The sequence below is a fragment of the Hyperolius riggenbachi genome, chromosome 4 (genome assembly GCF_040937935.1).
Source record: "Hyperolius riggenbachi isolate aHypRig1 chromosome 4, aHypRig1.pri, whole genome shotgun sequence".
NCBI classification, from domain to species: Eukaryota; Metazoa; Chordata; class Amphibia; order Anura; family Hyperoliidae; genus Hyperolius; species Hyperolius riggenbachi.
Window position 1 is genome coordinate 432,606,570 of NC_090649.1, and position 18,109 is coordinate 432,624,678.

Here is an 18,109-nt window from a genome sequence, read left to right on the forward strand (position 1 = left end):
TCTAGAGATCTCCCAGCACATAGTGGGAAGTAATTTAGAAAACCTGGACTAGATTTGTAAAAAAAAAAAAAAAGTCTGCCATTATGTGATAAAAAAAAGACTGCCGCCTTGTCTGGGTCACACTGACATTTGGTAAAAGGTTAATAAGCTATCGGAGGCCTTCATTGAAGTCTCATTCGGGCTCCTCCAGTTAGCGGTCTTGGACTTGTTTGAGACATAATAAATTCTATATTCTTGCTGTGGATTCTGTGTGCACCTGCTGTCTTACAACCACGCAGGCTATGTACACGCTGAACTGAACTCAGCCATGGCGTGGACAGTGAACCCAGCATGTACAGCGGCCGCTTGACTTCTCCTGCAATCCCTGACACCCAAGATACTCCCAGAGTACATTGTTTTCCCCACTCAACCACCTCTGCTAAGTTGCTCCATCATGCACTGCTCATAGTCCCTCCACAGCAACAGACGCATCATTAGCCTTCAGACTAATGACTCATCTGTACTGCATCGGACCACGAACGGTCGCCCGAGGTATCGAATCCCAATTCCTGTCAGGAGACAGCATCTATTAGAGTGTACATAGCTTCACTCTCACACTGCTTACATGGTCCAGATATGATAATTCTTGCTGTGGATATTGCATGCAGCTGCAGCCTTACAACCACTGACTCTCACATGTGACCCAGGTGAGATCATTGTCATCATAGACACTGCATGTAGGGATTGGGCGAGCTGCAAGCCGGTTACATCCAGGATACTACAGATCTGAAACTTACTATGAATTTATCATCTCCAGGAGGTTTTTTTTTTTAATAAGTTTCTTGCTTCTGTCCTTGGAAAATTATGAAGTTGGCTTGTGGCCCGCCCTGTTGCTTGCCAGTCTTGATTAGCATGCCCACTGTGATATTTGGACAGGATCAAGGCAGGCAAACAGGTTAAGCTGTCTATGCAAACGCAGCCTGCCATGTCCTGTCTTCATGGTGAAGACCAGTCTATATGCCACTGACATGTCCAGAGGTGTAGCTAGGCTTTTCAGCACCCGGGGACAAAGACAGTTTTTGCACCCCCCTCTGGACAAATTGGGCATGGCCACGCATCAGAAGCTGGTCATGGTCAAGGGTGGAGCCAAATGTACAAATGCTGTTTAGATAGCAAGATGTTCCCCCCCTTCCCCCCATTTAGATAGTCAAATGTGTCTTTTAGATAGCCAGATGTACCCCCTATAGATAGCCAAATGTGCCTCCCTTGTTCTGCAGCTGTTAACACTTCTGCACTCCTCTGCAGAGGGAGGGAGAGAAGCAGGGGCACTTAGGGCAGCCAGCGACCTGCCTCTCACTCTCTTGGGGTTGCAGTGGCCATGCTCTGCGCCTCCTTACAGTGCTGCGCCCGTGGACATGCGTTCCCCCTTGCCCACCCATAGCTATGCCTCTGGACATGTCCCCTGAGGAATCGGCATGCACAATGGGATTGGTCATCGCTCTGTCAAGTTGACCCACCTGGCAGATATCTTTCAAGGTGGCAGTGGGGGGCTACTGTACACACCCCTGAATATCAGCTGGGGTGGTAGTTATTGACTGCCTCAGTGTGTACATAGCTAAGAAGTATTATAGACACAGGATCAGGGGGACAACCAGGCAAGTTGCCTTATTTGAAAGTTAATAAATATGGGAGTCTTTATATCATGCTTACCTTTGGTTGCCTTTAACCCTCCTGGCGGTCAATTAAAAACCGCCAGGGGGCAGCGCAGCCGTTTTTTTTTAAAAAAAAATCATGTAGCGAGCCTAGGGCTCGCTACATGATAGCCCCCCCAGCCCCACCGATCGCCTCCAACGATAGGCGATCAGGAAATCCCGTTCAAAGAACGGGATTTCCTGGAGGGCTTCCCCCGTCGCCATGGCGACGGGGCGGGACGACGTCACCGACGTCATGACGTCTAAGGGAGTCCCGATCCACCCCTTGCCGCTGCCTGGCGCTGATAGGCCAGGCAGCGCAGGGGTCTAGGGGGGGGGGGGCTGTCTTGCGACGCGGATAGCGGCGATCGAGCACGGCGCGGCGGCGATCGAACTGCTGGCGCAGCTAGCAAAGTGCTAGCTGCGTTCAGCAAAAAAAAAAATTATTCAAATCGGCCCAGCAGGGCCTGAGAAAACCTCCTGCGCGGCTGCCAGGAAGGTTAAAGGACACCTAAACTGAGAGGGATATGGAGGCTGCCATATTGATTTCCTTTAAATACTACCAGTTGTCCAGCTGTCCTGCTGATCATCTGCTTTTAATACTTTAAGCCACAGACCCTAAACAAGCATGCGGATCAGAGGATTCTGACTGGATTAGTGGCATGCTTGTTTCAAATGTGTGATTCAGAAACTACTGCAGTCAAATAGATCAGCAGGGCTGCCAGACAACTGGTATTGTTTAAAAGGAAATAAGACTCCATATCCCTCTCAGTTCAGGTGTCCTTTAAGCTCTGTGGAAGTAGTCACAGCAAGAGACTAAATTAAAAGCTGGCATCCTCACCTATATCAAACCTAATAAAAGAATCTGCATAACAAATCACTCACTATATTAGACACAAAAACCTCAGCAAAAAAAACAAAACATAAACCAGAGAATATAGCACAGATCATATGAACATACAGCGTAATTACAATGTGCTGCATGTACTGTGTATTTGCAAAACACTGTTGAAGGGTTTGGAAAGCCTCGTCTTACCGTTTGAAGAGAAGGGAAAGGTTGGTTGTCAGATACAGAAGTTTCTTCATCAATAGATTCTGTAAAATATTTTAGTCACAGCATTGGTCCATATATTTACAAGTAGACAGCATAACTCAGAAGAAATATATTAATGCACGATCTGGATAGTACTTAATGATCAGCTGATGTAGGATGAGAAATGCTAGAATGAAGACCTCCAATGATCAATTACCTGACTGTCCCATCATAAATCTAACTAGTTGATCTAAGCTAGTTTAAAAACGGGCTCTAGGTCTGTCGACACCACCACATGTCAGCGCGCATGGCCGCCGCGTGCACACACCCTTCTGCCAGGTGCACGCCTGCTCCCGTCCTCTCCCTGTCCCAACCTCTGTCCGTGCGGCACATGCGCAGTAGCGCAAACGCACGGACACGGACGGGACACAGGGAATTATTACATAGGATAATCATGGAGTTGAATGCGGATTGGACATGGAAAATTCAAGTGTCAATCAGCACTTTTTTCTACAGGACAGCTAATTGTCTATAAATGGCCCCCTACATTTCGGTACATAGAGACATAAAAAGCCATTTTTAGCAGAATCAGTCCTATCATGCCTTCAATACTGGCTGATCCCTGTACAGATAAGGTGAAGGGACCTTCATGTGAGGAGAAAATCTTCACCCGATTATTAAAATATTAATGCTCTCCAACCTTTGAAACCTACACTCCCTCAAAACCTTTTTTCAGAAAATCATATGCTCTAACTTAGGCCATTCAGACAAGCATAAGCTCTAACTTAGGCCGTTTCCCCTTCGACCTCTGGCCAAGTTGTATTCTTTAGTAGATAACCTACAAAAACACACTGCCTGTACGAATACTGTATACCGGGGGTCCCCAACCACCGATCCACTGCTGGTCAGTGGGGCGTTTGCATTTGGGCCGCGGGCCTGTCATCTTGACCCCCCAGCCCCCCCCCCCTCCTGCGGCCACCTCTGCCGTTACCTTAGCTGGCGACCGCTTCCTCTCTTATATTCTCCTCTCATGCGTGTGCCATTTGGATTCACAGCAGCGCGCCCCGCGGCTGCTGTGATGAGGCAGAAGCAGGAGAGTGGTTCCCCTGGTACCGGCGATACACATACATTTTAAATGGAGGGCCGGTTTTAGACTCGCCGCTACAGGAAGCCACTGTCCTGCTTCCTGCCTCATCACAGCAGCCGCGGGGCGTGCTGCTGTGAATCCAAATAGCACACGCATGAGAGGAGAATATAAGAGAGGAAGCGGCCGCCAGCTAAGGTAACAGCAGCGGCGGCCGCGGGGGTCAGCTATACCGGGGCACTACCTACCCATACTGAGGCACTACCTACCCATACTGGGGCACTATACTAGCTACATTAGCGCACTACCTACCCATACTGGGCACTATACTAGCTATATTAGGGCACTACCTACCCATACTGGGCACTATACTAGCCATACTGGGCACTATACTAGCCATACTGGGCCCTATGCTAGCTATACTGGGCACAATACTAGCCATACTGGGGCACTATACTAGCTATACTGGAGCACTATACTAGGCATACTGGGGCACTATACTAGCCATACTGGGATAACTATACTAGCCATACTGGGGATACTAAACCCCCCTACACTGGGGCAACTATGCTAGCTATGCTGCCGCACACCAGCCTCCATAAATTCCCCCCCCCCTCCCCTGTAACCCGCCGCGCACGACACTGTCCACTATAACCCCCCCTCCCCCAGAGAAAAATTTGGTCAGAAAGCGGTCCCCGGGCCGGAAAAGGCTGGGGACCCCTGCTGTATACTACCCCACCTGTTGCCCCCCCTCCCCATCCCATTAAGATTGTAAACTTGCAAAGGCAGGGCTCTCTCATCCTTGTGTGTCTTGGAATTTGTGTAAAAGATTGAAAGACAACAAAATAAATAACATTTTATTCATCACGTTACATTTGTCATTGTAATGACCAATTCTGTATTTTGCACCAGTGTCAATATTTGATTATACAATTGTCTGTATTATGTATCCCAGGTTTGTCTTTCTTTGTACAGCACTACAATATATGTTGGCGCTTTATGGAATAATAATAATAATAATAATAATAATAATATTTTGTCCCTAATGAGCAAGAACCAGTGGCATATACTTGCAGCTCCTGCATTTTACTCTAAAGCAGAGGTACCCACACTTTTTCGGGTTGTGAGCTACTTTAAAAAATTGGCAAGTCAAAATAATCTACCTATGTACAATTTTAGGAGCACAGTTGTATATACTGCATGAAAAATGTAGTGGGGTCAGGATTTACCATAAGCCCTTTGCTATCTATCGGTGACTTTAAATGCAGGGCTGGTTCTAGATCTTTTTGCTGCCTTGTGCTGCCTTTTTTGCTGCCTTGTGTTTCAGTTTGGTACACCATTCCCTAAAGGATACCATAGCCCAAATGTAGATGTGAAACGGGGGGAGCAGGTATGCATGGTGAGCTTTCCTGATGCTCACCGCTCCCACGCTCTGCACGCTAGTTTCCCTGCAATTATCATGCTGTCCCCGTCTCCTGGCCGACCCGGTCGGCATTATTACGCATTTCTATCATGCCTGCACGCGGACTATAGCATGCGTTCTCCGTCTGGGCCGATCTGCACAATCACGCTGACACTACAAGCATGCGCAGAGCGGGCCCGGCCGGAGAAGGCGTGCTACAGTACACGTGCAGGCATGGTAGGAACACTTAATAATCTCGACCGGGTCGGCCAGGAGACGGGGACAGCATGACAATTGCAGGTAAACGAGCAGGCAAAATGGAGAACAGGGGGGGGGGGGGGGGTTTGAGCGGTGAGCATCAGGAAAGCTCACCATACATACCTGCTCCCCCCGTTTTACAGCTTAGTGTTGCTTTCGAATTTTCACCGAAGTCCTCTTCGCATTGTAAGTGCCATCTTCGATTTCAAGAATATATTTGTCAAAATACTTTGTATTTTTTCTAAATATGCTCAAAGGAAACCAATTTTTCTTTCCAATGCAAAAAATCCCTTAACGCGAAACAGCAAAAAAAAAAAGAAGCATATTACAAAATGATTTTCAAAGGCATTTTTGCTGGAAAGTCTAATTTTACCGGAAATGTGAAAAGAATATCAGCATTTTGCTCATCATTCCTTACCATAATGATCTTTCAGCTTCAGGGCAGTTACATGTGCCAGCTGAAAAGCAACAGAGAAAGATGGGTCACTGTAATTGTATGCCATGTAAAGGTGATTAAGTGTCTGTCAAAGGTCTTTGTCTCGCCATTGTTTTTGTGTTAGCAGTTTTGGCTGAATGAAGAAAATCTGTTTTTTATAAACAGTTCTAGTAATGTCCCAGATGACATTCAGCGATTAAAATTTTATTGCAACTATCACATATCTGGCTTCTAATTGCTTACTTAAAACTACATTGGAGCTCCTGAGAAACCATTTTATTGTAGATTTGAACAGAGTGGGAAAGGGTAAGAATGTGTTGTATTTTGGGGTTCATTACCTTTAACCTGCTGAGCGGTCTGGACAAGCTCAGCTCGTCCAACACCGCCAGAGGCTGCCGCTCAGGCCCTGCTGGGCCGATTTTCGTAAAATAAAAAGCAGCACACGCAGCCGGCACTTTGCCAGCCGCGTGTGCTGCCTGATCGCCGCCGCTCTGCGGCGATCCGCCGCGAGCAGCGGCGAAAGAGGGTCCCCCCAGCCGCCTGAGCCCAGCGTAGCCGGAACAAAAAGTTCCGGCCAGCGCTAAGGGCTGGATCGGAGGCGGCTGACGTCAGGACGTCGGCTGACGTCGATGACGTCACTCCGCTCGTCGCTATGGCGACGATCTAAGCAAAACAAGGAAGGCCGCTCATTGCGGCCTTCCTTGTTTATTCTGGGCGCCGGAGGCGATCGGAAGAACGCCTCCGGAGCGCCCTCTAGTGGGCTTTCATGCAGCCAACTTTCAGTTGGCTGCATGAAATAGTTTTTTTTTTATTTAAAAAAAACCCTCCCGCAGCCACCCTGGCGATTTAATCAGAACGCCAGGGTGGTTAAGAACCAGTAGTGTTTCAGCAATAAGAAGAGCAGGCGAGGCACCATCCACTATGCTCAGGAGTAAATTTATTGAATCACCATCACCAGCACAGACATCAACAAGCAGCAAAAGGTGACGGCCAAACAGTACAGTGTTGTGCCATCAGTAAAAGCAAGAAGTTTTGATTCAGGATGATACCATTTATTGGCTAATATAGAGGTAAATAAACAGTAAGCTTTCAGCTAATAAGCCTTCTTTAGACTTTGTTTCTGTGAATATACAGGACAAAAGTCTGAAGACGACTTATTAGCCAAAGGCTTACTTTTTATATACCTCTAGGTTAGCCAATAAATAGTATCAGCCTGAATCAAAACGTCTTGCTTTTAACACACACGCACGCACCTACCTACGAGGAATAAACTCTCCAATTTCCACCATTTGTAAAGAATATGGGCAGTAGTGGCATAGAACAAGTGAGTGGCAGCTTGCAGCCAGGTTACAATAAGTTTCAGACAAATGCAAACAACTGAAGCTGTGCATCTCTTGCAGAGCTTAGAAAGGGTAAGGGCAGATGTTAAAGAGATGTGGTCATATAAAAAAATTTGACAGAAATGTAAAAGATCTGCAATACTTACAGTAAAGCACAGGGGCTTGATTCATCAAGCTGCACTGCTAAAGCAGCGCAGTTTAATGAGAGGAGCTCAGCACACGCTATGCTGCGGTACTGCAGCGCAGCTCCTTGTAACCAATGGTAGCTCCACTCGTCCCACCCTGAGCCCCAGCGGTTCCAGTGGCTTTAATGGACGTGACCCCTGCAGGATGATTGGGCCAAACAGCTGCCTGTCAAATGACAGGCAACCTACTGGACCAATCAAATTGTCAGGATCATGTCCTAGAAAGACACTTGACCTGCTGGGGCTCAGGGCGGGACGAGTGGATCGGTTGTTAGTTACAAGGAGGTTGACCAAGTTACCAGGGCACGCTGCGCTGCACTACCGCAGCATAGCATGCGCCGAGCTCCTCTCATTAAGCTATGCTGTTTTAGCAGCGCAACTTGATGAATCAAGCCCCTGGTTTAATAAAAAAATAAAGTGAAAAAAAAGTCCAACATGTTGTTGTATTTGAAGTAGTGCAGATCTTTTGTGGTGCTTTAAACCCTGATAGTACACAGATCCCAGTACACTACATTCACTTTTTGTTCCAGGAATGCAGTTCTGCCTCTCGGCATACTGGCCAAATTAAAATACATTTTAATAACATACGTTGCAGAGTGTGTTGCTCACTGGATAGGTTGGGTGATGCATGAGCTTGTTCTCTTGTATGGGTAATTTGTGCCGAATTCAAGTGTGCATGTATTTTTGAGTGCAAAGGGGTTAATATGTTACTAATCTACATGGACACTTTGGTCCATATCCACACATGATCTGGCGCAAATAAATAATTACATGTTCACAGTGTACGTATTGTACGGCCATCTGTGAGTCGGGCGCCGGGAGAGCTTAATGACGGCTCTCCCTGGTGCCGCAAAACTCCCCGGCAGCCTTAAATACTATTCCCTTCTAAGTTGTCGCAACTCGGAGGGAGATGTAATTCGGGGTCCGGCAACCGCCAAAGCCCTGAATTACCCTTGCATGCCTCGTGCAGCATTACATTGCTGCAATGGGGTACCCAGCAGTAAGCTCCATGTGCCGAAACCACCTGCTTCACATGTTCAGACGGTATTTAAAATTTGTCTGAAATAACCAATTACATTTGCTTTATTTGTGGCTTGGAAATAAGAGATTCATCTTAGTCTACCACTGGACACAAAACACTACTTACTGATAAAAGTTGAAGCTGATCATAGGACAGGTCCTTCACTGGAATCTCAAACAGCTCCAAGGATGTGGCATTGGCTTTCTGCAAAGAAGAGTCACAGTTTTCACTTTATGAGCTAAACAGGCAGGGGAAAAGAGGGTGTGTGTAATATGCAACAGATACATGTCAAAAGGTCAGTAAGGACAGAGTGGGGATGGGTTACTGGAGGTTCCCAAAGGACAACAGTGAGTAAAAGCTGTACTTTCCCTTAAAGCGGATCCGAGAAGTAATTTGTCTATATATCTTATCTAAAGTAAGATGGTTTACACAGCAAATCTAGCTGAAAACAGTTTTAATAGAATATGATTATTTATACCTCTGATACAATGACAGCAGCCATGTTGTTTGTAAACATTACACAGAGGCAGGCTTATTAGTATCTTGATCATTAAGCCTGTGAAAAAAACCTAATCCCCCCTCCTCCCCTCTGCCTCTGAATTCAATGGCTAGTAACACCTCCCCCTCCTCCTGCCCAGACTGAGCTCCCATGAGCCCTTGCTACTGCCAAGGCTCTCCGAAAACCTGTGGGCGTGGCTTTTTTTAGTTTATAGGGAATTAGAGTATTAAAACAAAAACAAAAAAGTATTTGGCTTGAGGAATGCCCTATAAACAATAGGAAAGGAACACAATTGTGCAATGAGTAAAAGTTCACCTCGGATCTTAACATCTAATCATGAGCAGATAATGGTCTTTTTTAGCAATGATTGAATCGGATGAAAATCATTGCAGCCAAAAGCGTGCACAATCAACGATGTGACCAATTTCAAGCTAAAATTGTTGCATAGTATCGATCAGACATGCTGCAAGTTTTCAGGCTGTTGAGGTTGACGGTAATGATGAGCAATATCGGGACTAGCGATGGAACCCCTAGCACTGCTCCCCCAGTGTATAAATGTGCCCCCTTGTGTGTGCATTTATACACTAACTGTGGCGCTCACCAGGTGGTGCCCATGGGTTTTCAAAATCCCCTGCTCTTCCATTAGCGGTATACAGGCCGTCAGCGTAGCACATGTGCGACTTCACACACATCACGTGCTATATGCTGGCGGTATGTATAGCGCTAATGGAAGAGCGGGCGATTTCCAAGTCAGATGAAAACTGCAGGATGGGCTACACAGGACAGGTAATATATAGATGCATACATGTGGTTGCACATTTATACAGCGGGGGGGGGGGGGGGGGGGGGGGGGGAGCGATTACTTCACATGTGAATAGTGGATCAAATCTAAGTCATTCTGTGTGGAGGAGAACTTAGAAAATCGTTGGAACTTTGTCACTTTATTATGTGGGAGCACCTACACACTACACAATTTATCTAAGATTTAACTGGAAGTAACTCTCCCTAGAGGTGTGGCGAACCCAAAATGTTTCTGATTGTGTAATATTAGGAAGCAGCACAATTATATTGAATATATAGATGATTCGTTGAGATACTTCATGTTGCAATCGATTGGGAATCAGCCTGCAGTGTACGGGCAGCCAACAGATCTCTCTCAGATTCGATCACAGAGGGATTGGTCTTTTGGTCGAATCTGCCCATCATCACTAGATGTAGGTGGTTGAATCTTTCAGCTGAGCACTTAGCTGGCCTTTACTGCACAGTCCCTTTAGTAAAGCACCTTTAGCAGGACCGATACCTTTTTCATGGCTATGCAGCATGTAAGGTCATGGTAGATCACTGGAACGAGGTCTTTGGAAAGGTGGACATCAAATTCAACAAAGGCAGCACCCTAAGTGGGGAAGAAAAAAAAAGGATGCATGAATTTAATATGTTTAAATCAAAACCAAATTAATATCTTGCCCTGATCCATTCACCTGAGCAAACATTTTCAAAACAAGACAACAGAAGGAACAGGGTTGCTGAAAACCCTATGCAAATAGACTAGCTAAGCGCAACAATGAACTGATAAAAAGGTGACTAAAGCTCCAGTTCCCACTTGCAATAATGGTCAGATGGGTGAAAAGGACGGGACGTGAGTGGAAGAGTGTTATCAGCAGTTGTACACATCAGAAGCGATCAGGTATGGTTTTCCAGCATGCCCCACTGCTAACACATTGTCAGAAGATGTTGGAAAGAGCACCTGTACATTTAGAAAAAGGTGTCTGAATGGTCTTGAATATTTTGGGCAACCTAAGTTGCCAGTATAGAAGGAGATTAAAGAGAACCCAAGGTGAGAGCGACATGCAGGCTGCCATATTTTTTTTCTTTTTAACCCCCTTGGCATTAGGATTCTTTCCAGATTTTAGGGTCTAAAAGCAGTTAAATTTTATTGCATGTTTTCAGACCCTAAAACCTGAGGAAAAAAAATCATGCTGTCAGGGAGTTCTGCAGCAGCTCAGCACTAACTTACCTCCCTGGGATTCAGCGCTGTATTTTCCCTCCGTCCTCCGGGCGGCGATGTAACTCTATAGTGAGATTGCCGGCTGTCATGACGACAGCCAGCGATCTCACCAGGGGAAAGCAGAGGCTCGGAAGAGAGGAAGAAGAATGGCGACAAATGTCGGGATCCCCCAGGAGGCGAGTAAAAGCGCTCGCTGCGCACATTGCTCTGCACAGACCTCCCGGCGGCTACCACAAGCTCAGCTCGGGATAACCGCTCCTGGCATGTTTTTTCCACCCCCTGCTAAACTCGCGATTACCGCTAAGGTTAAACAATACTAGTTACCTGGCAGCCCTGCTGATCCATTTGATTGCAGTAGTGTCTGAATACCACCAGAAACAAGCTTGCAGCTAATCTTGTCAGATCTGACAACACGTGATCTGCTGCATGCTTGTTCAGGGTCCATGGCTGAAGGCATTCGAGGCAGAGGATCAGCAGGATAGCCAGGCAACTTGTTTAAAAAGAAATAAATATGGCAGCCTCCATATAACTCTCACTTCGGGTTCACTTAAGCTGGCCACAGACAATACGTTAATCTACACATGGAGGTCAGCAAACACCTAGCTTAGCAACCACAGAGTACCCCACATACATCAGAAAGTAGAGTCTAATAAAAGGTCCTAAAGTGCACCTGAACTCTTGCACATGACAGAAGGAAAACATAAGGAAATGCAGTATGTATATGTATATATGTATATATGTATATGTACAGGATCTTCTCAAAAAATTAGCATATGGTGGTAAAATTCATTATTTTCTGTAATGTACTGATAAAAATTAGACTTTCATATATTTTAAATTCATTACACTACAACTGAAGTAGTTCAAGCCTTTTATTGTTTTAATATTGATGATTTTGGCATACAGCTCATGAAAACTCAAAATTCCTATCTCAAAAAATTAGCATATTTCATTCGACCAATAAAAGAAAAGTGTTTTTAAAACAAAAAAAGTCAACCTTCAAATAATTATGTTCAGTTATGCACTCAATACTTGGTCGGGAATCCTTTTGCAGAAATGACTGCTTCAATGCGGCGTGGCATGGAGGCAATCAGCCTGTGGCACTGCTCAGGTGCTATGGAGGCTGAGGATGCATCGATAGCGGCCTTAAGCTCATCCAGAGTGTTGGTTCTTGTGTCTCTCAACTCTCTCTTTACAGTATCCCACAGATTATCTATGGGGTTCAGGTCAGGAGAGTTGGCAGGCCAATTGAGCACAGTAATACCTTGGTCAGTAAACCATTTACCAGTGGTTTTGGCACTGTGAGCAGGTGCCAGGTCGTGCTGAAAAATGAAATCTTCATCTCCATAAAGCATTTCAGCTGATGGAAGCATGAAGTGCTCCAAAATCTGATAGCTAGCTGCATTGACCCTGCCCTTGATAAAACACAGTGGACCAACACCAGCAGCTGACATGGCACCCCAGACCACCACTGACTGTGGGTACTTGACACAGGACTTCAGGCATTTTGGCATTTCCCTCTCACTTCCCTCTGTCTTCCTCCAGACTCTGGCACCTTGATTTCCGAATGACATGTAAAAGTTGCTTTCATCCGAAAAAAGTACTTTGGACCACTGAGCAACATTCCAGTGCTGCTTCTCTGTAGCCCAGGTCAGGCGCCTTTGCCGCTGTTTCTGGTTCAAAAGTGGGTTCATGCTTCCATCTGCTGAAAAGCTTTATGGAGATGAAGATTTTATTCTTCAGCACGACCTGGCACCTGCTCACAGTGCCAAAACCACAGGTAAATGGTTTACTGACCATGGTACTACTGTGCTCAATTGGCCTGCCAACTCTCCTGACCTAAACCCCATAGAGAATCTGTGGGATATTGTGAAGAGAAAGTTGTGAGATGCAAGAACTAACACTCTGGATGAGCTTAAGGCCGCTATCGAAGCATCCTGGGCCTCCATAACACCTGAGCAGTGCCACAGGGTGATTGCCTCCATGCCACGACGCATTGAAGCAGTCATTTCTGCAAAAGGATTCCCGACCAAGTATTGAGTGCATAACTGAACATAATTATAGGAAGGTTGACTTTTTTTGTTTTAAAAACACTTTTCTCTTATTGGTCGGATGAAATATGCTAATTTTTTGAGATAGGAATTTTGAGTTTTCATGAGCTGTATGTCAAAATCATCAATATTGAAACAATAAAAGGCTTGAACTACTTCAGTTGTAGTGTAATGAATCTAAAATATATGAAAATCTAATGTTTATCAGTACATTACAGAAAATAATGAACTTTATCACAATATGCTAATTTTTTTTAGAAGATCGTGTGTGTGTGTGTGTGTGTGTGTGTGTGTGTGTGTGTGTGTGTGTGTGTGTGTGTGTGTGTGTGTGTGTGTGTGTGTGTGCTCTCTCTCTCTCTCTCTCTCGTGTAGCCTGTCTAATCCCCCCTTCTGTGACTAATCACAAGTTGTAATTTGAGATCTTCCATGTGTCAGCTGACTGCTACAGCAGAGATCTAATTGGTGAACACAGGATGTTAACATAACATCATAATATGTCTGCTTCCATGAAAGCAGGAAGTAGACACTGTAGATTTATTGCAGGATTAGTATTAGCTGTAGCAATGAAATGTTTTTCTTTAAAGGTTATTATGCTGATGTGTCCCTTTCAGAGCAGAGAGAAGGTTCTGAGTTCAGGTCCGCTTTAAAATCCAAACCTAATCAGAGGTGTGATGATGCAGCTTCATTTAATTTCCTGCTGACACTGCATTCAAATTTGAATGCATGCGGTGCCACAAAGCATATCACTTTCATCACAATTTTTACTACAGCGGTCCTTTAAGAGTGCCGTCATTTCAGATGTTAATTTCATTTCCTATGAAGTGTCGGCTACAGACAATATCCTGGAAGACATCTCTCCAGACAATCTGGCTAGAATAGCTCATATCTCGCTGGCAGGGAGGAGCAGGGAACCTGAACATCCACAGATGCTGTTGCCATAGTTTATTTCCTGCATAAGAAACATTTCCTACTTTTTTCTTTTCTAGGTATAGTCAAGGAGATGCTAATATATTCCCATTTAATGTAAATTGTGCGCAGACTGAAAACAAACCAATTAAATGACAAGTACTACATTTAAGTGGTGCATTTCCAAAACCATCATTTTCTGTGCCAAAACGTAAGCACTGCAATACCAAATTTTTGAATGGTGGGCCAGAATCCCCTTTACAGAATTAAATGCTGGCCTCTCTTTATGCCACTTCGGTTAACATTTCTTCACTATGTCATAAGCCATGCCAACTCCCTTCCTAAAGGGAACCTTAACAGAGGGATATGGAGGTTTCCTTTTAAACAATACCAGTTGCTTGTCAGTCCTGCTAATCTATTTGGTTGCAGTTGTGGCTGAATCACACACCTGAAACAAGCATGCAGCTAATCCAGTCTGACCTCAGTCAGAGCACCTGATCTGCATGCTTGTTGAGGGGCTGTGGCTAAACGTATTAGAGATGCAGAATCAGCTGAAGTGTCAGGCAACTGGTATTATTTTAAAAGGAAAAATCCATATCCTCCTCAGTTTAGGTTCCCTTAAAAGGGAGCCCTGCTGGTCTACCTGGCTGCAGTAGTGTCTGAAATCACACCAGACACAAGCTTGCAGCTAATCTTGTCAGATCTGACAAAATTGTCAGAAACAGCTGATCTGCTGCATGCTTGTTCAGGGTCTATGGGTAAAAGTATTAGAGGCAGAGGAACAGCAAGCTAGCCACGCAGCTGGTATTACTTATAAGGAAATAAATCTGGCAGCCTCCATATACCTTTCACTTCAGTTGTCCTTTAAAGAAAAAAATAGAGGCCCTGTATATATTTAGCAGAATAAAGTAAGGCTTGGTTCACACAAATGTGTACATTTCTGGCCTTGTCCTGTCAGTTTTTCATTAGTTTTCCCTGACTAGACTGGAAATATACACCTATGTGTAAACACATCCATAGAAACTCATATGAAACCGACAGGACCGGACACCTTTTTATGAGTGAGCCCAGCCTATGAAGCTGAGCTGTAATGGTGTGACCTGGCTATCATGTGGAGCCACCACCTCTGAAGTGACACAGAATGAGCACGACTGCTAGCCAAGTAGCGTTTTTGAAAAATATACAGAAGAGACTTCCCTCTTTATCCCTCTCTTCAGGTTTCCTTAGAAGACATATGGTATATGGTTATATCAATTATAACATAAAAACTTACATGACTGGCAGCATTCTTCAGTGATGCTACAGTGTTTTCTCGAATTTTGGCTAATCTGGAAAAACACACAGGTATTTACACCAATAGGAAACATAGGAATATCACAACAGGGCAGCCTATGTCATCAATATTCCTTGCATCCGCTCCACCTTCACCTATGCATGTTCTGCAACTACATATAGACAATCACTGCCAGATCTTATCATTTGAAGCAATGTAAGGGCTCGTTTCCATACAGCGCACTTTCGGCAATGCGATCGCACAGCAGACAGTGCATAGACTGCACCGTTTCCATACATGTGCTGCGATTCACCACTGAATCGCATTTTGCCCCGAAATGCAGGCAACCAAGACAAGACAAATAACATTTATATTGCGCTTTTCTCCTTGCGGACTCAAAGCGCCAGAGCAGAGCAGCAGCCACTAGGGCGCGCTCTATTGGCAGTAGCAGTGTAAGGGAGACTTGCCAAAGGTCTCCTACTGAATTAGTGCTGGCTTACTGAACAGGCAGAGCCGAGATTCGAACCCTGGTCTCCTGTGTCAGAGGCAGAGCCCTTAACCATTACACCATCAGCCAACTGATGCAGCACATGTATGGAAACAGATAGTGCAGTCTATTCACTATCTGCTGTCCCTGCGATTGTGATTCCATAAGTGCGGCTGAAAGCTCACTATATGGAAACGAGCCCTTACATTGCTTTAAATGATCAGATCTGGCAGTGGTTGTCTATATGATTATACCAGAAAGCAGTTGAATTTTGGCACTGAAGGATAACTAACCTCTCAAGTAAAGTTTGCTTGGGGTTTATATACGGCCTATACTGCTAACATTTTAATTAAAGCTTCTATGTTGGGGTTACCCTTTAAGACATACATGTCAAACTCCAGCCCACAGGCCAAATCTGGCCCTCAGAGCCATCAACTTCGGCCCTCAAGTGGTTTCCCCACTTTGCATTATGTTTAGCCCACTCTAGACCATGAGAAGCTATATTGGAGGTGAAGCCCTAGAACACCAGGTAAGCCATATGAGGGAAGTAGGGGAAAGCACTAGGCACCAGGGAACTGTATAGGGGAGGGAGGACCACTAGACACCAGGGAACAGCTTAGGGGTTGGGGGGGGGGGGGCACCTGGGAAGTTTATGAGGGAGGAAGGTGGCCAGTAGACACTGAGGTTGGCCCGTGACTAGGTCCCAGTGTACCATTTCGGCCCACTTTGTATTTGAGTTTTGACACCCCTGCTTTAAGATAATCCCACCTGTCGCGTCCATTCCTGCATAGAACAGTTGCAACTTAAGCAGAAGCTCCGTTCCTGCACATCGAGCTGGAATATGTACAGGAAGCTTGGGATTACGAAATGCCACCATTGCTGCATATAGGCATTGGCAAGCATCTATCAGGTCTGCAGATGATATATGTAAGAATTCAGGGATTAGATTCTTGCAATATAGTATCTCTCATTTACCCTAAAGAACCATTGTTTTAGCCAGAAGACTGGATATTCAGAGTTCTGCTTGAAGACACCTTTAGATACATTTCTAGAGAACAATTCTGAGGGTTTTAGTAGAACATTTTTCCCTGCAAGGAAGACCACAGAACTTTATCAGTTCAAATGTACAAATATCCAGGCTGGCAGCAGGGTAAACATAAGCGTTGTCATATTTCTGTAAAAGGTAAATAATCCTAGCAGAACAGAAAACAATTCCTTTCCTGGAATTACGGTACAAGTCACAGGAAGCTCCAATTTTGGCATAGGTCCCGATGCATGCGCAGTGAGTCTCTACAAATCCTTGGCTGGCTGGCCAAGGAAGCATAGTACTTTCACTCTAAAGCAGGGGTCTCAAACTCAATTTACCTGGGGGCCGCAGGAGGCAAAGTCAGGATGAGGCTGGGCCGCATAAGGGATTTCACAATCAGCAGCTCACGAACCCCTAGCCTCCCCTCCCCCCCCCCCCGTTTCTTGCATTGATTTATATTTCAAAATCAAATTCACACTGAAGCGAACTATTTTGCCTATTTTACCTTATAGCTCGCTTCAGTGCTCCCATTACAAGTAATCCGCCGTGTCCCCGCCGCAAAACGAGGGCTGCAGAGCCCCCAAATCGCCCAAGGGGCAATCCGCCGGCATTTCCTGGAAGGGGCAGAGCTTTCAGCTTCAGCTCTGCCCCTCCTGATGTCAATTGCGGCGCATGGCCGCCTCTGCCCGCCCCTCTCACTCTTCCTTCACAGAGAGGGGCGGGGAGAGGCGGCGATCCGTGCAGCGATTGACGTCAGGAGGAGCAGAGCTGAAGCTGAAAGCTCTGCCCCTTCCAGGAAATGCCGGCGGATTGCCCCCCGGGCGATTTGGGGGCTCTGCAGCCCTCGTTTAGTGGCGGGGATGCGGCGGATTACTTGGGAGCATTGTGCAGCCATGCTGGAGCAGTAAGAGCTGCACGGCCCCAATAGGATTAGCGACAATGTATGGAACAAGGTTTTATTTTTACAGGAGTGAATTATTATTACAGGTCGTACTTTGCAGTTGTGGTGGAGTTGCCAGCACCTCTGTGTCCAACATCGAGGGGAGTCCGTGGCTTCCAATATTTGCAGAAAGAGCTTCGCATATCACAGAAAAAGCCTTGGATTGGTTTTATAACGAAAAAGTCAACTGCAAAAAGAAACAGAATCAACAGTTTGTGATGTATTGAAAGAGGAGTCAACTACAAAGCTCCTTTATGACATTAATGAAAACGGTCAAATCTAATATAGCGATTCAGAGGAGACCCACTGAAACATGGGGAGAACATACAGACTCTCTGCAGATAGTGTCCAGGCCAAGATTCAAAACTTAGGACCCTAGGGCAATGCGAAAGCACTATCCATGTAGTAATTGCACTACCAAAGAGAATCTCTCTAATGGCACAGACAGCAATGGAAAAAAACAACATTTTATCTTGTTTTCCACATTATCCC

General features: G+C 45.4%; 1 protein-coding gene across 1 annotated transcript in view; it reads right to left on the minus strand.

Annotated features, from left to right (window-relative positions):
• The window catches only part of GPCPD1 (glycerophosphocholine phosphodiesterase 1), a 134,941-nt gene that overhangs the window by 24,254 nt on the left and 92,578 nt on the right, over positions 1-18,109 (minus strand). Inside the window, exons 10-15 of the mRNA XM_068232496.1 lie at positions 17,672-17,804; positions 15,164-15,218; positions 10,229-10,321; positions 8,556-8,633; positions 5,866-5,905; positions 2,707-2,765 (exon numbers count right to left, since the gene is read on the minus strand). Of these exons, the coding sequence (XP_068088597.1) occupies positions 2,707-2,765; positions 5,866-5,905; positions 8,556-8,633; positions 10,229-10,321; positions 15,164-15,218; positions 17,672-17,804 (458 nt within the window). The remainder of the gene's footprint in view (positions 1-2,706; positions 2,766-5,865; positions 5,906-8,555; positions 8,634-10,228; positions 10,322-15,163; positions 15,219-17,671; positions 17,805-18,109) is intronic.